The sequence below is a fragment of the Ceratina calcarata genome, unplaced genomic scaffold, assembly GCF_001652005.2.
Source record: "Ceratina calcarata isolate Rehan_Ccalc_2016 unplaced genomic scaffold, ASM165200v1 scaffold48.2, whole genome shotgun sequence".
Classification (NCBI taxonomy): domain Eukaryota; kingdom Metazoa; phylum Arthropoda; class Insecta; order Hymenoptera; family Apidae; genus Ceratina; species Ceratina calcarata.
Genome location: NW_017172225.1, coordinates 62,157 through 82,700, shown reverse-complemented (window position 1 = coordinate 82,700; position 20,544 = coordinate 62,157). Strand labels below are relative to the sequence as shown.

General features: G+C 46.2%; 1 protein-coding gene across 1 annotated transcript; it reads left to right on the top strand.

Annotated features, from left to right (window-relative positions):
- The first annotated feature begins 15,795 nt into the window (after nt 1–15,795).
- Nucleotides 15,796–20,412, top strand: LOC108627578 (cytochrome P450 307a1). Its single transcript, XM_018028886.2, has 3 exons — nt 15,796–16,601; nt 17,882–18,673; nt 18,763–20,412. The coding sequence occupies exons 1-3, from the start codon at nt 16,202–16,204 to the stop codon at nt 19,089–19,091; spliced, it is 1,521 nt and encodes a 506-aa protein (XP_017884375.2). The 5' UTR covers nt 15,796–16,201; the 3' UTR covers nt 19,092–20,412.
- The last annotated feature ends 132 nt before the right edge of the window (nt 20,413–20,544 follow it).

Below are 20,544 nucleotides of genomic sequence, written 5' to 3'. Positions count from 1 at the left end.
TTTTGTTGTTTATTATTAGCAATGTTCTTCCGACGTCTGATTTCGTTTTAAAAAATGCATTTCTAAACTGCATAAACTTTTGGGATTGACTATATAGCCAATACATCCTTAAACAAACACTGGACGTCTTTTGTCTCTGACTTTCGTGTTCATTTCTGTTTCTGAAAAAGTTGCTTACGAATTTATACACCGACGCATGAACACGATTTTCGATTTCTCGGTACGGATCGCTTATATACGTGCCCGAATCGCATTTTTATCAGGCACGCCGTTTTGAAACGTCAGTCGAATTCGACATCGACATTTTGCAAATGACACTATCAGTAGCTAGACTCCAGAAATAAGTCGGCATTGCTCGTAACAGTTACTTCTCTTACCTCTCTTCTGGGTTTTTTCCTAAACCCGAGCCTCCTGCGTTTCGTCATTGTCTTCAGGTTTCCCGTTATTTTTTATCCCCTTCCCCCATGCGATAGCGGAACTCCGCGCTTCATGGAACTCCATGAAATACATTACGGAGTTCTGATTCTACGTTTCTTTTTTTCATGCCCCATTAAAAATTATAATAGACGAGGCAGAGGCCGAGCCCCGCGCATCGCCCAGGTGGTCTTTGTTGAACGATACAAAAATTGACGTCTGGGCAAGACCAAAACAAAACAAAGTAGGATCCGCGTTTCGCAATTCTTGGACACCCTGCACGGTGCCGGTGAAGCAAAAAGAAAGTACCGCTATTCTTAGGCCTCCGCGATTCTTATCAGCAGCTCCTCCTGTATCAGTAATACTCCTTTACGCCGAATCCGTCGTTGAAAACCGTAACTTCTGAAAAATGGGAGGAACCGTGTTGCTCTCGAATAAAAATGAGGACATAAACAACTCCCGACCTAATGGTGGCCTAAAAACACTTCCACCGGCTATAAAATGCTTCGACGTCTCACTGAGCGATATCGTTTCTTCACGAAATTCCTCTTCGGAGCGTCGGTAAGGAGAAATGGAGGAGATTGAGATCTCCGAATCGGTGTGTCGATTTTACGACCTGGAAATTTCAATCTAAATAATACGTACGAGTGATCAGAGATTTAAGCAGACACGAATCCTGCTTCCCTAGCATAACGCGGTCTCATTACGCCACTGATGACATAACATTACCCGCTTAATCTGATCGCGTTCGATCGATAACAGACTCGAGAGGAGTATCGCAAATCGTCGCACGAATGATAATTGAAGAATGACGTATCATCTTGAAGATAAGTAATCAAATCTTCAGTAGCAGAATTCGTTCTTTGCACTCATTTTTTTATCAAAGCTACGCGAGACTTCGGATGGGAATTCTTCCGTTCAGACCCTGAAAAGTTGCGCGGATCAGCATCAGCTATCTTGCGAAATTACGCAGAAAAGTTTCAGATTTAACTCTTCCTTACTAAGTAGTAATGAGAAACAAAACATTCCCACAGGAAACGTGGCTTCGTTCATTGCACCATATATGTAGATCCAATTCACTGAACAACTAATACTAGAATTTTGCTTGGGAGCATCGAAATGCACTGTGCGCTTTTTCGTCCCCGGCCGATTACGAGAGTAATCAGTCAGGTAATATCTGGTGACGCGTGCGGTGAACACGAGTAGGCGAAGAGTGGGACATGCTGGGGCAGCGACTTACATAAACATGAGATTACCTCGCATGCGACAGAGCGCTACGAAACAGGTAAATGAGAGATCGCGTACGTGCACTTGCGAAAATCAGCAATTCACTAATTTCCTTTTCGCACATCCAATTGGAAGATAGGAGAAATGGAATGATGAGCGAAGCATGTACAGGTTTAAACTTAAGACGAAATTAATTGTTCCCCTGGAGCGTCAATTTTGACGAAAGACATCTGTTTGCACTTGAATAAAATACGATTTCTTCCGGAATGGCCTCGGAACGTGGCTCTAGGTGACACGCATGCAATTTTTCGCGAAGCAAGTGAAAGAAAACACCTGAGGCTTAGGATGACTAGCCTAGGCGCTCTCGGCGACCGGTAAATTTAGTATCAGCACGAAGTTGAACCTGGCCTACAGCACGTGTTCGATTCGACCACGTGTTTTCTCGGATGCACAGCTAAACTGTGTACGCACTACGCACTCGCTTCGATTTCGTCATCGGCCGTCGAGAATTTGCTTATGCGTCGTTTAAAAATGATTGACAGCCAAACACGTGGCGAGGAATGATTAATTATTAATTCAGATGTACGACAAAATATCGAGCTCGCTTTGGTTAATTGTTACGTTTAGCATACTTAACATTGAACTTTCGAAAGTGATTTAATGGCGTCGAGAATGCATAGGTATTCATTCGAAGTATCTTGCACGTGATAGTTAAATGAAAGAGAGAGTGGCACTGCGATCGTAAGAAATTATACTTAATTATTAAACAGTAGAAAAAGCATTAAGTTTGCACGCATGAAAAATTGCGAGCTTTCTAAGGAAGTCAATTATCGATCGCGATCCAGAAACGAAGGAGAAAGTATGAATGTGTTTGATCTAACCCAAGCGCGTTCTACTTGTTTTTTAAATCTTACGGCTGTCTCTCCTTACAAGTCCTGTAACTCACGCCTAGACTCAGTAATTTATTTCCTTTAATCGTAGCGATTCTACTTGTCCCTTGATTTTCTGTTAACATGGGTAGAAGTGGCACTACCTAAAATAGAATTCGAACGAACGGAACGGCTCGGCTAATTGAAATTAATCCAGGCGAGGACTATTTAAATAGAGCGCACCACGCGTTGAGATCAATTGCAGGCAAACGGAGTCACCTACTAAACTCTCAGCCTGATTGCAAATCGCGTTCGCACGTGTGCGCCCGCCGATGGCCACTCCTGACAGACCGTTTATGCTAATCCTGTGCCCGCCGTTAAAAATTGTTCCCACACTCGAAATCACGCGAAACGAAATCGAAGAAATTGTCGAACAGAAGACCAGAACGTTTCCGATAGTGCGTAAGTAGACGCAAAACGATTGACCAACGAAAGAAACGCAGTACACTCGATCGTCAGGGTGAGATGTCTATCGATTACCGCCACCGCAAGAATGCGTAGTTACGTGGCTGCTAAAAATCTCGGCATGGAAACCGCGAGAGAAAGAGAGATCACTTGAAAGCAGGACGTTCGGTGGTGGCGAAAAAAAAACGCTAATCCGGTCTCGTGGAACGTCGCGCGACACGGCGGTAGTGGACGTGGCCCCGATCGACAATTTCGTGTTCGCTCGCAATCGACGCCAGGTCTCGCGCAACCGCGATCCCTGTGACCACGCATTTTCCGCAGGCTGAGACTTTCACCTGGTGCACACCGCGTTCTCCGGTGACGTGGTGGCTGGCTAGCTCAGCGCGCACCACTTCGGATTGGCTCGGTCGTGCGCGAAACCGAGACCCCGAGACCCAGTTTGCCGCACGACCTGACACGTTCTATTAATCTAATAATACATAATTACCGACGTATATCGCCGATCGAATTTACACATTGAAAGCTAATAACCGGACTGACATTTTTATGCAAAATAAAACACTCGCAGTATCGTTATAAAAAATAATAAATTTCATAACGGAACGCATAAAATCCGCAGATTTATCACATCAGGTGGAGAACTAAATTTCAGCAGCGTATTCAATAATTTATGACGCAATGCAGATATTATCTCTACCTATTGGTACTGTCTACGTTAATAGACAAGCGAGCGATTTAAATGCGTGGGGCAGTCGAATCTGATTACTTAAACGTTCAAATTATACTAATGTATTGATCAAGATAAATCCTGCTCATACAATATCTTTGCTGCAAATACCTGATACCTCTACTATCTGATTCGAAATCCCCGAAACGAGAGAACAAGGCGGAGTATTATAATCTAGCCATTCACAAATACTCGTTCGGAATCATTTTTAACTACTGATTTTTCACCGCGGGGGAGAGAACGACGAGATATACGGTAGCTCAGCCAGTCGATGACAGACCGACCATGTTCGAATGCAACAATGTCTACGAGATAATCGCCTTTTACATATTCAAGCGTGTCTGGCTGACTAAGCTAGGTCAAGGGTGTGGGAAGATCCTCTGAACAAGAATACCAACTCATTCGCCGCCTGAGAACAATGGGAAAACGTGTTACCTACAAATTCTATTGTCTATTTTCTGCATTAAAATAACTAACAGCGTGAGAATCATTGAAGCGTGAATCGATGGGTCACCGTTTAAATTTCGGCCGGCCGATCCTGCTAATATAGCGATTAAAGCTAATGCAGACGCATCAAAATGCAGCCGACCGAGAGACCGAGTCCCGGGATTATTACAAAGTAAACACTTGCCCTTCGCAGGGCTGCTCCAGTCATTCCGTATTCAAGGACGATCCTCTCCGTTGCGAGGCGAGCTGGCACAGAAAAGGAAGAGGGGAATCCTGATGCAGCTGCTAGGAAGAAACTGCATTCTTCCGACCGGGAGCGTGCAGAAAAATGTGACTCTATTAAATAGGTTTCAGCAGGGATACCAGAGTACGTTTTATCCGCTGAGAAGAAGCTGGATTCTCGTCGAAAAGAAAAATGTGACTACTGAACAAGTTGCTTCTTTAAGTAAAAGGTAGCTGGAGCGTAATAACAGTAACCTCAGCCACAGGCGAACACGCGCACGTTTATCCACGGTTGAATGGCGGGAATAGTGAAATGACAAGTGTTACTTGGTTCTGTTAAGGCACGTAGACGCACGTGAACCTGCGTAAGCGCGTGTGCATCATTGTTGGATAGGTGCGTATGCAAGTCAGAATTTCATTATGCATGAGCTGACCCCAGATCATGCTCCGATCAACATAGATTGGAATCGAATTGCCTTTTTTTGTTGCTCACTTGCCGAGCACTCTAAATAGTGCTCCACTTCGATATACCAAATTCATTTCCTGCGAAGGCGATACTTACTCCTGTCGACGTCTACAATGTGACGAATCTGGTAATGAACGATGTACACCATCACCGTTTTGTATTGGCAAAGAGTATATGGGGTAAGGCCACTGTCACCGATCATGAATTACCCATTGGACGATGGCAGCGACAGGAAAAGCCTGTCAATGGGCTTCCTCGCCTCGAACAACGTCTACGTAATGCTCGAACACGTTTTTTCATTATTAAAGGAATAAAGGACGGCACGGCGGGATGGTCGGTAGATGTAAAACGAGCGGAGGCGCGCACGCGCGAGAAGAGGAGAGCGAATCAAGTGTGTCACGATACAAATCGGAGGAGCAAAAGTCTGAGAAACGGCGACACTCGGGTACGGGAGGATGCCATTGCAGTCGTAAACCCGTCTTCGTCGGCGGCATAACAGGTTTCGGTGAAATTCGTACCAACACACCGTGCCGCGCCGCGAACGGCACGGCGCGGCCGGCGTCCGTCCGCGCGAACACGCGCGCTGAACCGAGAGGAAATCCACCCGTGGACGACCTGGAAGCAAATTACGTCAGATCGACCTGGGGTCCAACGAACCCAGATTCCACCAGGGCTTTTACTACTTTGCGTCCCGCGAAACAAAATAACCCGATCGCGTAACGAGCCCTTTAAACAGTCCTTCCGCCCCCTCCCCCCCTTCCGGGAATTGTCCCATCGGAGTTAACGAACTTTCAAATGCGAATTCTAAAAAAAGATACGTCAGAGAGCAATAGGAAGCGACCAGTTTAGTCGGTTCTCGGAGTTTTATTTTTATCAATCGTCGAAACGGTAATCAATGTGCGACACACACGGCGAGACGTATGCGAACGTTTACTGTCGAACGTTTCCGAGACGTTTGCGATTGACGAATCGGAACGGTACACGTAGCCCGAGTTACCGTTCTATTCCTCGAATCACCGATTGCACTTGTCGATCTGTACGACGCGTTATTTTCGAAAGTGTCTACCGAGTGAATCATCTCCTGTTTACCCAGATCGGAGACCCAGTTCTTTGTCCCCTAAGACGTAAATAAGATACATATATTTAATACGCTCACGTATTGAAAAGTGCGTGGAAACCCACGCGACGTCCATGCCAGGCTCGAGGATTGCCCAACGTTTTTAACCCCTTCTTCCTTTCGCCACGTCGACGCAAGATCAGAGCCTGATCAAAGTTTCGATACGTACTTAGGGGAGAAAAAAGTTATTTGAGAAAAGATCGATGTGAAATAATGCGGGGAAGAACGTCGATGAAGCATGATAAAAAAAAAGAGAAACCAATATGTAAATGGCATCGGCGCTGGTCGTACAAGATGTTTCAGTGTTTATCCCCGCGAGTAAAACTTGAAGCAAGGAAGTTTCTGAGGTACTACCTGACCCAGACGATCGGGACTCGTTCATCCCTACCCTTCCTGGTCGGTCAAGGCCAACATCATCTCCCGCATCTCATTAGTTCTTTTTGCGCTCAGTTTCATTCACTTATCGCGCAAAAACGTATTGGGCGTGCGCGTTCGCATTAAACATCGCATACCACGGATAGAGAAAAAGAAAAAGAGAAGAACGTGTCATTTATGGTCCACCCCTAAAATTTGGTATCCTACATAAAAATGAGAAGAATATTGAAAGAACGACGATCTGATTTGAAAAGAGGAACAGTTTCAATTACAAGACTTCAGTTTCAATTACAAGATTCTTGAAAAATAATAACTCGTCATTTATATAAAAATTGGAGAGTTGATTTTTGTGGTTTTTGATCCTTTTCACGAGGACGTGGTTCACAGTCAGTAGACGGATCGGTTGTCGAACAATTAAACAGAGCAAATCGTTCAGGTACGCTGGTCCCGCGCTCTTGGTTCTGGGTAGTCGTTAATTTGTTTCCTTCGATGCTCGTGCAAGAGCCGGTGAATGTCAAGGCCAACATTCTCGTTCCCATTGGCCGGCGGCCATTACTCCGGAAGCACTCTCGTGATCGTGAAAAAGAAACACCCCGAGGACGTCGGTACCAGTACTTGCAACGTTCAAATAAAATGTAAAATTTAGGTTTCACGAAAATACCAAACGACCCGTCTAACGTTTTGGACAGTTGACGGAGTTTAACGAAAGTGAAATGTAATAAGCAACGACGGTCGAAGGGACAGATAGTTCGATCTTCGCTCCTGTTCGTTGGGGAACGCTTGAACCTTGGCACAGGGTTGATATTATTGGTCGATGATATTATTGGTCGTGAACTCCTTTAGATCTACAGGAGTCTTCGTGGTTGAACTGTTACACGAACAGCAACGAAGTATTCCAGGTGCGGTCGACTAGAGAGGGAACCCGGCAGTGATTCATCGCAACACGCAGGAATCTCTCTGTTATACCGAATGACGCAATCGGTATTTCGATTCATGGAGGGCACGACCAAGTTTCTGGTGAAAATATTCACTTCCACCTGCCCGTAGAAAGCTGCGACCGTACGAGCGATCCCAGAACGAGTTTAAGTTCCGAAAGTGTATCGGTGACGTCCGCTGCAAAATCTCGTCCGCCCGAGAAAAGCGATGTCGCATGGGAACCGTGACGACGAAAAAAAGAAACAAAAAACAAGATTCACGTTCCCGCGGTGTGATCGGAGCCGTTCATGATCAGGAAGTAGGGGATCCGAGAATTTATTTCAATCGATTCTCGGAATCCCTATCGTATACACCGTTGCTCTCCGAGTATTTGCTTTGATCTCGCACGAATAATTTATGAACCAATAATTCTGGCAAGTTCCTAAACCCCCTGGCCACGGTTCCGTCGGGAAGATAGACAGAGACGGAGACGTTTGTGTCATCGGGCGTTCGAACGTACGTGGCGCCTAGCACACAATTTGTTTTGATCGACGGTAATTCGTAGTTCGAACACGGAACAGCCGTCCGTTGAACTCTTTCGGAGACGTTCCTTGGCATCGACCGATTACAAAATGTGGGACCCGGCTGACGTTGGTACCCCTTTGTTCTACGTCATTGGAAAAAGGTCAACGAGATGGACGAGGATTTGGTAAATGCAACGACAGACGTCAGTGCGAATATCTTTGCGAGATCTGGGCTATACGGCAGTTCGTTGAACTCCCGTAGCATCGTTAATTGTTCTACGTTACATAATAGATCGGCCTCTGGCCTGCCGATTTCGGAAACCGGATTCTCGAAGGAGATGAAATAAAAATACGCCTCATCGGGTAGAACGTGTAAAGTTTTGCTAGTTACTGTCCAGGCAAGATTCCATCATCCGCGGCAGAGAAACTGCCAGCGTTGATTTCGCCCGCAGTCACGAATCGTTGCTTAGAATCGTGGTTGTGTGAGTCGCACAAGAAGCCGATACGTGACTTTGTGGTAGATTATCGTAGGGTTTAGTTGGCTAGTACCTGTACTTACAGGTTTTAGTACGCATCTAGGCACCGGCACCACTGCTTAGAGACCGGATTCCTAGCGCATTCAGCTAGCAGCTAACTAGCAACCTAGCTTCTAAGCGCTGCATCAAGAATCCTTCGGCAGGGAAAATAAAACTCCCCTTCTCCTTCAGGCAACCGACATCCGTTCTATCTGACTGCTATTTGAATAAGATCTACCATAGATCTTGAGTCAAGGGATTCGTTACAACATTTTATGTCAATAAATGATCAGTTCGTTATTTAAAAAAAAAATATTAAAAAGGAATATATTTTATTTCTAGCAAGTATAAAAAGCTCTCATAAATAATAGCAACGATTGCTCAAGTATGCGGTATAAATCAGAATCGCCAAGATCCTTTGAAAGTAAGCCAGAGGATCGCCGCAGTGGAAACGTGTACACGCGTCTGATCTCCTTACTTTAACGGGTCACAGCCGGGTCAGGTCACAGTCGCTGGTAGGGTTAATATTCGAAGCAGCCTCCGGATTTCCGATACGATTCGGATCCTGCGATTCAGATTCCAGCCTCCCGCGCAACAGGATCTCGTGGATTTATGTGCATTTTGATGCCTCTTGTAGGCGTACAGAATTCTCCTATTGCATATCGACTATTTCTATCGAACAATCGTGTCCTTCGACTCTGCTCGACGCTCTAAATCCGATTCGCTGGCAGAGAAAATATTTCTGCTTCCAGAGGAGATTTGTTTAATATTAAATGCACGGAAGATCGCGTTGTCACTTATCTGTTTTTAAAAGAAAATATTTGGTGGCTCGTAACAACGTCGTGCGGGAAAAACGAATCGCTTTCTTTAAGGAAAAGTGACGGCGCAAGAGCGAGCGCTTAATTGAGTTTTCTCCCGAGTAACATTTACCTAATGCATAATTTAATCGGCACGGCGTATATCCTGGAATAGCTCCGGCTGCGTCGTTAACTTGATCTCGAAGAAGGCGTGGTAGGTATCTGGGTACCGTGATATTTCCGGCGGGATGCAGTTCAACTGCGAGGAGCAGTTGATTACGGCGAATGTGTAATTGGAATACAGGTTAAACAGCGAAGGTATATAGGTGCTAGAACGAGTTCGAGGCACAGCTTTTTCGCGAGAAAAACCGAACAACAGTTATCGGTTTAACGAGGTCGCATCCTACCCCTCTACTTCACTTGAGCCTTTTTTTCATTCTAAATTTACCTAGTGCCAACCTTGATAACATAATGTTCTCAGAGAAGCATATTCGAAAATCATCCAAGGGAAAGTGACTCAGCCTTTCTTTCGTCAATTACATTTATTAAGGGCACAACATATTATTTTCAAATGCTTAGCCTATTGTGTCCGATAATCAGATAAGAGATTCTCGACTCGCCGAATGAAACGATGATCTGCATCTTCTTTTTTATGAAACATTCAATAGACCCGTTTCACGAATTTTTGCAAGTTCGATGCGGTATCGAAATCGAAATTATGCCAGCCGCATATTTTTCGGCTGCAGCATCGTCGCGATCGCGGCTAGACCGCCGAAACTTAGGCAGATGCACCCGGACCAACGATTTGAAACCCAAATCAGCGTCGCTGCATCGAAATCACCGAGCGAATACATTTGTCTCGTTTCCGTCCGGTCCACGGACCAGATCCTGGATCTAGTGATTCCTTGAGCGTGAGAATTACAATATAAATATCGTTTTTTAAGCAACCGGATAAAAAGTGGATGCGATTTGGCACGGAAGCTCGGGTAGCGACAATAGAAGAACACCTTGAGCGAATAAAGGGACGAATCTCGAAGTTATCCTTCGGAAATCAGTCTTACGACACACCTGGCTTATCTTAACACCAGGCTAAATGGTCTCGCTATTTCCACCCGGCCTTGGTTCTACAAAAAGGGTCACGATCACCTTGAGAACGTTATCATACGCCATCGATTAAATCCGCCGTCAAATCGTTCAATGATCGGATACGCGGATCGGGTATCTAAGCCGAGTAGTCGCGACGAGTTTCGACGGACTAGTCCGACTAGAACGGAGCCCAATGGATGCTCTAGGGATTCTTGTAGATCCGGTGGACAGTAAACGGCCGACTAGCTTAGTCCAAGTACTTGGTCGTGACCTCGGATTGGTCGATAGACGAACATGGGGTACTGCGTTCTTGTCCTAGGTTCCGGAGGCAGACTCGCCTACCTTGACGCAAATCCACGTGAACTTGCCCGCCTCTGAAGAGCGGCCAACTTAGAAAGTGAGTCATTACGATGCAATACCTGCTGTTATAAAATATTAGATTACTCAAACGAAGGACGATAAGAAAATTAGTATAATATCTTTTTTACAAATGAAGCGATCGGTTTCCGCAAGGTCCCAGCCTCTTCAGGGGTCGGATTCTATTTTATGAATCTCAATTTCGTATCCTACTAAGTCTGTAAAGTGATCTTGACATTAGAAGGACGGTGCGCGACGCAACGGTAGCAAACGAGTACGAGGGTACTTTCGATTTTCGGTAGGAGTCGTTTTCGAATGGTACCAAACTGACCCAAGCTAATTTCCCTTTTATCGGAACGACTCGGGAGTAATTGGACGCTCGTCGCGAAAGTTCGTCCCTGGGTGAAATTATACGATGCGACATTCAAACGAATGAGGCCCCGAAAACCGGTTCTCTGCGAGGTGTAGTCGTCGTTTCTGTCACTCCTGTCGGGTAGCCGGCCGGTCGGCCGGCCGGTCTTCGAGATAAATCGACACGGAAGAGTGTCGTAATCGGGGCCGGGGTACCGTGGCACCCCACGTGGTGGGTGACGCAGGTGCAACAGCGCTATTCTCTCTTTCTCCTTCGCCCCTTTTACCTCGGTATGCACTTACTCTCCAGATTTAATTCCTGCGCCGATGAACATCATAGCGAGGGTAGTCCTGTCAGAAGTAAAATTTACTTATACTGATACAGCATGTACGCAGTTGTCATTACTCGATCGATTTTTACCATGAAGATCTGTCTCGATACTTATCAAGTTCGCGAATCGAAAATGTAGCGCGACTAGCTGTTCTTGAGATCTAACGATTTCAAGGGAGAGGTGATCACGAACTCGGCAACCTCGATAGATCCTAATGATCGATTTCGCGGTGCGAACGTGATCACAGCTCGGCGCCGGGTTATGCAACGTCCCGAGTCCAGTGCGAGACGTGCAAGACTTCCTGAATCCCGGTCGCGAGACAGAAAAAACTTTTACCTTCGATTGGCATTAACATGACCCGCGTGCACTCCATAACGATTCATCGATAGCGTTAAAACCGCGAGTCGGTAGCGGTCGCGGCACCTCCATAAATGTATCTGTCGCGAATTTTGCAAGCCAACGTGCGACACCATGCTAAGTCCCTGTGCCCGTTTGTCCCTTGGCCAACGTAAGCACGACAAATCTATTATTTGTTACGATATCAAATAATTATCAGATCCTCGTATATAAAGGTCATTTATATTAAAAACTGAGATAATACGTGGAATATTATCGAACAATTGACGAATAATCGAACGATTTGACGATAGAAAAATATGTTTTGCAATAAAAGATCAGACAACTGTGTGCACTTAAGCATAGTATAAATCGTTCTCTTGACCGTTAGAACGTAATGCACGACCGCTACATGCAGATCAACGACATCAACGTCACCGGGACGCGCTCTTTCCCGATGCAGGAGAGAAGGGATAAAGAGCAGGAAAGTGGGAGACGAGCCGTTACATTTTCAATAATTTCTTACATAACTGGTGACCTCATAGCCGGAACCGACTTCTATCCAGGATAGTGGAATATTCTTGAACTCTTTAGTTCTTACATCTTTCTAGACCATTCATCCGACTAGTGAATCCAATATCTGATAATTATTTAATACCGAACTTGCATATGTCGATATGAGTTTAAAATTGACGTCACTGTGTGTAAAGTGATAAGGGAATTTAAGAGTTGGCCGTATGATATTCCTTAATTTCGATTATCTCCGTAGCTTATCAGACCTCGATATGTATCTCCGCAATGTATTCGAAGCTAATTTCTGCCGTCTAAGGAACCTTGAGAGAAGGACGAGGTCTGGTCTAACGCGAGGAACACCGTCCGTCGATTTTATTCGTCGCTAATATTCAAGCAGCCTTGATTTTCGGCACTGCTCGCCTTCGGCCAGCAGTACGAATACGAATACCAAGCAGCCATTTTATCTCGGCGATCAATCTATGGCAGCATCGCCACTACCAGTATCGGTATCTTCCACGTGAAATAAATGTTACTTTCGCCTCTTGCAATTTTCAATTGCTGACATAAGTATCGCTCATTGGCAAGAAATTCTTCTGACCAATTAAGATTGGATTTACGATATTAATTAAAAATGCCTCGCTGGGAAATAGTGCGGGTTTATGTAATTCCTTTTAGTGCAAATTCGAAGATTTCATTTCATTTCTGTCATTCTGACGTCACTGCTGTTTCACTTTTCTTTCTGAAAAGTGTGTCACCGAACCGCAATGGTTGTCTCACTTTCTTCGGATTCACTCTTCTTGCTAGAACAATCTATGCTTGTTTTAGCTGCCTCATTATATTTTACTCTCATTTTTCTTAATATAAGATCGATAAATCTAAGTTACGATTGAGTCTAAAAATTCATTGCTAGAAGGTACAACAAACACGGTCCGGCTGTAGCGATAAAAATAAAACTTGCTCGGTACTATAACATAAGGATAAGCCGAGGTATCTCAATACTTCATCGTTAAACGAAGGGAAGCCTTGATTTTGGTCGACGCGGAGACCTTCATTGAATCTGGCCGGTTTTCAATATCCGTCGAACGGATCAAATCGACCCACCTCTGCCTCTCGGTTCGTCTCGCTTTTCGCGGACGCGTCGCGATCTTGAAATTCCGCTTGTCCAAGGCGCCCCGCTCGCGTGGGATCAAGATCGAGCCAAGATTGCGAGAAAACACGGCCGTCTTCCACGAATCCGGTAGCCGATTCCATATAATTCGGTCTCGGGCAGAAACGCCGGTGTCTCATTGATCCTTTTTCGGTCCAAATTCGCCCCGCCTAAACCTGCCATCTCTGCTACCAAATAATTTCATGTTTGGAAACAGAGTACCAGCGATCTCTCCTTCTCGTCGGAAAGATTGACAAGGCTCCCTCTAATTTTTAAGAATCATCACGTGACTGGGATCGTTTCGATAGACGAGCAATTTTGTTTCGCGTGCGAGGCCCGATCATCTCGCTCAACGAGAAGAGATGTTTCCTCGTTGCGATATTTACCCCTTTGTAAACGATTTCTACGCGGTTTCTATAGAAGACTCGGCCGATTCGTATCGAAAGCGAAATGAAAAATTGTGCGAGACGAAACGAAAACGAGCTTCTTCGGGTCCGCGCAGAAGAGTCCGAGAGCTTTCCCGTTACGCGCCTCCTCTCTAAGCTGATTTCGAGCCGCCGGTCAGAGGCCGGTACCGCTAGCTTCCCAGAAATCGACGCTGGATAATGCCTCCCGATACGGATGAAGCAATCTCCTACTGTCGCATTGCCTCGCAAGAGGGGAAAAAAGGCTGTCCCGCGATGGAAATGGGGTGGGGAATATCGGACAGGTAGGGGAAGTTCTCGCACGTACTCTCGCACAACCATACACACCACTGCCTCATGTTTTATTCAACGATTCAAACGAATTCGAAGCGTACTCTTCGTCGCGTGCTTCCTCATCGACGCTGATAACGATAACGCGTCGTGTCCTTCTCTCATCCGAGCTTTCAGGGCCAACTTCCCATTCAGGGATGTTCCAACCGTTTTCAACATTCGCCTCGGAGGCTCATTTTCCATTTAATCTAAACTTCGTTCGACCGTTTTCATTCTTCATTTCACACATTTTTAAATGACATTCGTGGGAGAGAGAAGTGGCATTCCAAGGGTTCGATCGCGTGGAATGTTGTTTTCATGGAATTATTGGCTTGTTATGGAATTTTTCATGACACCATCGAAAATCTCCTGCTAAGCATTTTTATTATAAACTCGTAGGAGTTGTTGTTCGGCTGTCCAAATGTTCCGAGGAAAGTTCTCGAGTTGCGTCGTGGATCGGATAGATCCGACGTCGGATATTATTGTGTCTGACTTAAATTCGATTCTACTGAACTGACCTACTATGACCGGCGTCGTGTTCGACGTTCACGCGCAGCCGACGATTTTTGCCTATGAGTCCCTGCGACGCTGGCCAGGCAGCTAAGACATCGATCGACGTTTCCGATATTTTTCTTATTGGAACTTCGTTATTCTTTTATTTGCTACAGTAGAAGCGATTTTCCCGTATCGAAAGAATAGTCGAATTGTGTTTAATAAAATTTGCAGCCGTAAGCAAAGTGTCCGGTTCGACCATCGAGACAACGAAAGCAGTGCGTACTTTCGACTTTTGTGTTATTATGTTTCACCGGATCGTCGAAGAAATCTTTTACCGGAAATATATTTATTTGATTTATTAGAAAAATGTGCGAACAGACTTGTGAGATAATTGGCGAAGATAGAATTAATCGCAGAAGGTGAAACCAGATGTTTTACACCAGTTTTCCTTATAAAATACGGGCATCCTTCTCGGCGCGAAACTCGTTTAAGAATTCATCCCTGCGTCGTTCTGCCATGGTCGTTAAGTCACCCCTGAATGGCTCTCGGGCTTAAATTATCCTCGAAAGCCGGCGCGAAGTTAACGAGGCTAGTTCTCCATCGGGGAAAACCAATGATTTTCAGGTTGGGCGTTGGTACTGGGAGCGAAGGGCCAATGTGGAAGCGTCGTAAGCAGCGTCCCGAATCGGATAAGCGACAAGTACCTCGAAATAAGAGCGGAATGAAACGCGTCCGGTCTGGACGTGCGAGTAGCCGGTCTCACGAGGTGCTGCACCACCTTGCTGCCAGAAAACCCGATGGCACCTTAAGGAGAGAAGTCAAGGGCAAGAAGCGTCCCTTCGTTGCCCAGTCTGGCCCGGCTCCGGGCCCTACACGGATCCCACTCTCCACTCGTCAACCCCTCCCCGGAGGCCTGGTTCCCTGCGTCTCTTCTCGTCGTGGCGTTATCCCCTGCTCCTCCAGCCCCTTCACCGTTCTGAGATCCTCCCCCCTATGCCTGTCCCTCCGTCCTCCGCGCCAGGTGTAGCGTATGCCTTCTATCATCCTTCCGTTCCGCTCCCTCCACCTTTCCAGCCCTTCTTCTTCATCTTCGGGCTCTCCCGTTCCACGCACGGACGAGGAGAGCCCGTCGCGTCGCGTCGTCGGCTCTCTCGTTGCTTTCTTGAAATTCGTCTCTCTACCAGCAGTAGCAGCACCGGCAACACACCACGGGTCGTGTTATATACACTTACGACAGAGAGCACACGACGGAGAGACCGACCAACCTCCCCCTCCCCCCGCCCGCCCGCCGGTTCTCGCCGTCGTCCCGGCCGTGGATCCATATGTATGGGGTTGAGGCGGACAGCCGACGCAAATGTGCTGACTACATTACGGGCCCCGCTATATAAGATAGCCGGCCAACCATCCTATCCCCACAGACCGAGCCAGATCGGCAGACCGTTCACAGACGGACCAACCAACCGATCTACCAACGATCACAGATACGCACACGACACATCATCCGTTCGGGACACCCGCGACCGGGACACAGAACCTGTCAGTCACATCCCTCGCCGTCCGTTCGACACCGTTCCGGTCCTCCGGGAGAAAGTGATCTCTTCCCGTCTCCTCTGACAACTGCGCCATTGCACGAGAATTTCATTTTTAAAAAACGCTCGATTCACGAGATTTCTAAGGACACCACGAAAATACGCTGCGTGACCGGGTACCGTAGGTCGGGGTGCCACCAAATCCCACCTGTTGTGCGAGTGCATCGAAGAAGCTCCGAAGATGATCCCACTGACAGCGACCACGTGCTTTCTAATCGCTGTCACCTTCCTGGCGCTCGCCCTGATTCTGCTGGATCACCTGCGATCTAGGAAGGAGACCACCAAGACCGTTGCCGTCGACGACGACGACACCCTGCCGGAACCGCCGGGTCCGAAGCCGTGGCCGATCCTGGGCTCGCTCCACATCCTGGGACGCTACGACGTACCCTACAAAGCATTCGCTGACCTCGTTAAGGACTTCGACTGCCAGGTGATCAAGCTCCGGATGGGATCCGTCCCGTGCGTGGTCGTCAACGGGCTGGAGAACATCAAGGAAGTCCTCAACATCAAGGGACACCACTTCGATTCCAGGCCGAACTTCATCAGATATAATTTGCTCTTCGGGGGAAACAAGGAGAACTGTAAGAAAATTTCTCATTACCCCTTCTCGAGTTCCCTTGTAATCCGAGCCACGGTCTAAATTGGCGCGAAACGTTTTGCGCCGATCAATAATCCAAAAGTTAAAAAAAAAGAATTAATCGTGCTCCTAACGATCGGAATTAATGAGACGTCCTGTTCGGGCGCTTGGCGACTCGTTCCCGTGCGAGCCGCCTCGTCTCGCTAATTTTTAATCGCTCAGAAGACGATTATGTAATCCTCTCGCGGAGCTGGTCAGGACCATCTATCGGTCATAAAGTATGAATCTAAAAAAGAAAACGGCTCAGCGTGAATCAGTACAAAAATTGAATTCGTCGACACCTCGTCACGGCTGCTGAAAACTCGTTCCCCATGCTAACGACCTTGTCACTGTACATGACACGTGAGCCACCGTCGGCCCACACGAATGCAAGCACGTTTATTTTTCGCGTGGCTCGTGCTTTCATCGGTAACGCCGAAACTCGTGCTAAGGTCAACGCATAAGCGGTACCAAGTGCAAGCCGGAAAGGTCACGGTACCACTTTCACGCGTTCCTTGCTCACCTGGCAGCCGGCAAACAGGATCAAGGCTGATCCACCAGGCGATACCAGATTTTTCTCGCTTTAAATTCTCGCTTAGATGCAACATCGGAATATTACAATTAGTAGTCAATCGAACAAACAAAGTTTCCTGACAGATCGTTCTGTGTATGAAATTTTTCTCGTGGCTAAGTCGAAAATCGACGACCGTCGGTCGTACGTCGTGTCCCGGCGGCGCGCGAGAAACCAGGTCACTTCCTGTTCTGGTCTGGTCGCGAGCCGCTTTGATTTCAAATCGACCCGCTGGCTCGCGCGCCGATGAATCGATTTTCTGCCGAGTACGCGCGCGCCTTGTATTTCCGCGTGCGCGTTCTCCTACGGTCGGAGAAAGATGGGAACAGAGAAAGAGAAACGGGAACGGAAAGGGAGAGGAGAAAGAACGTGCGTCGACAAATTTTTCGCGCTACTCTTTTTCTTTCGCTCGCCTGACGACAATATTTCGAAACATGTTTCCTACACGCGTCATCGCATCACGAAGCGCCTTCCGAAGGTCAAGTTTAACTCGTTCCGTGGGCATCAATGAAACTCGTTAAATCAGAAATCGAACTATGCATCCGACCAAAGTGAAAAAATCATTCCAAATACCCATTTTTTGTATACATTGAATTCCCAAATGATTGAAACTAGAACGTATTAGAAAAAAAGAGAGAAATTTTCTCAAGAAGGAAATTGTTTTCATATTACAGCTCTGGCGTTTTGTGACTGGTCGGAAATGCAGAAAAGCCGGCGAGAGATGCTACGAGCTCACACGTTCCCTCGAGCCTTTTCTGCTCGTTACAACGACTTAAACGGCATCATTCGCATGGAAATGAACAACATGATAAACCATCTGAACTCGCTGTCGAACACCGGCGTGCACGCGAAACCATTGATTCTACACTCCTGTGCTAATATCTTCATCACGTACCTCTGCTCGAAGAGCTTCCCCTTCGATCACAATGGTTTCCGCCAAATGGTTCTACACTTCGACAAGGTTTTCTACGAGGTGAATCAAGGATACGCCGCCGATTTCCTTCCGTTCCTCATTCCGCTGCATCACAGAAACATGGCCAGAATGGCGCATTGGAGCCATGCTATTCGCAAGTTCATCGTCGACAACATAATATCTGAAAGGTCGAACAGCTGGAACGGCGTGGTCCCCGAGAAAGACTACCTGGACTGTCTATTGAATTACGTGAAAACTCGAACGGAGCCTCAACTCTCTTGGAACGCGGCTCTCTTCGTGATAGAGGACATCATCGGTGGACACTCCGCGATTGGAAACCTTCTGGTAAAATGCTTGGGATTCCTCGTCACGCGGCCAGACATTCAGAAACTGGCGCAAAAAGAAATCGATTCCCTTGGTTTCACTGACAATTATGTTGGACTGGAGTACAGAAGATCCTTGCCCTACGTAGAAGCCATCATTCTGGAGACTATCAGGATAATCGCAAGCCCTATCGTTCCGCACGTCGCTAATCAGGACAGTTCTATCGCTGGTAAGTTTTAAAAAATTGCTTTATCCGATTCTAACTGTTAATTTTACTGTAAATCCAGAAGCTTATCAGTCGGGATTTCGCTTTTCCAGGTTACAGAATTAAGAAGGATACGTTCATTTTCCTGAACAATTATCAACTGAACATGTCCACGGATTTGTGGACCTCACCGGAGGAATTCATGCCTGAGAGATTCGTGCAGGACGGACGACTATTGAAACCGGAACACTTCCTGCCGTTCGGTGGCGGCCGGAGGTCCTGCATGGGTTACAAACTGGTTCAGTACGTGAGCTTCGGTGTCCTGGCCGCGATCTTGAAGAATTACACGATAATGCCGGTGCCGAAGGAGAACTACACGATTCCTATTGGGAATTTGGCTCTGCCCGAAAAGACTTTCAATTGCCGATTCGAAATACGTTAAAATTGAGACTTGAAGAGGACTGACTCGATTCGAGAACATCGGATGCTTCAAGGAAGCTTTCACGGTATTCGAAATCGTTCGCCGAGCGAACGAGAATCCACGGTGGACGGAGCTTCATAGAAATTAGGAGCGACGAGGAATCAGCTGAAGAGAGGCTCCCGATTTTTTAAACAAAGCTTTATCAGAAGTTCGAATGGTACGTGTCCCAGGACGGAGGGTCCGGGCCTCCTTTGTCAACGAGAGCTTTACTGACATTACTATAGGTGTTTAAGTTAAGGTAGCAAATTATATCGATCGTTTCTTTCTCTCTCTCTCTCTCCCTCTCTCTCTCAGGGTATCTGTCCACTCGAGAGAAGAACGCTCTCGAGTGGAGATATAGCTTGGTAAACGTATCGGAAACGATCGGCTGTAGAGTCAGGAGAGAAAACTTGGACTGATAAGAAGAGGACTGACTTCACTGCGAATCTATTTTAAAACTCTTAGGTAAATCGAGTTTTGCCGGTCATCTTCTTGCCTTTTTCTTATAGCATCTTCTATATACGCGTATTCCTACGACGAAATGACTCTATCTAATAAGTCTATAGAAAAAATGAAATTATAGGAAGAATGACAAAAATTATTGCTCGAGCCTTATCAGATGACAGTCGTAATTCGCGGTTTCAAAGTGGCTTTCTATTACTTCTCGTATTCTCATTTTATTATTCTTCGAATCGGTCGTATCAATCAATTTCAATGCGATGAATCGACCAATGATTCATGAAGAAGTCGCTGAATACCGCGAATTTTCTGTTGATCCAACGATCACGTACGTAGGCGTCCGATCGTCATCTGATAACGGCTCGTTTGAAAAACGAGACGCGAGAACCCGAACGGTTAGCGCTGAGAAGTCCGATTTTGCGGTCTCGTTCAATCGTGATTTCTAAATCCTAATTAGGAAGTATAATTTGCGCCCCGTCGGAGCGGGTGAACGGTGAGCATCGTTTCTTAATACTCGACGGTATCGGCATCGATTTTCATCCAGTATTGGATATCAGCGGTCACGATTAGAAAATTAGTATTATCAAATTCGAAGTCGATAGCGCGTATGTTTTGGAATCGTGACGAGTTGAGTTAATTATTTAGAAAAGAAGATTGAAAGTTAAAGCTTTGTCACGGTTCTGATTTTCTTACGATGCTTGCGTAGGAAAATTTTAATGAAAATGAAGTTTCAAATTAAGGGGCGAAATTGATTTTTTATTGTAATCGATTATTACACGACTGAATGACTTTCCTCAAAGAGGGAAGTCAATTTCTCCGCGAGCTAATCGCGGATGATAATTTATTTCCGTTATTATATTATTATATATATTAATATTATAATATCGCTTACTATTACTATCATCACTATTATCAGTAGTTAGAATTATCATCATTTTTATCGTCACATTCTCTATCACCCCCGCACATTTTCGTA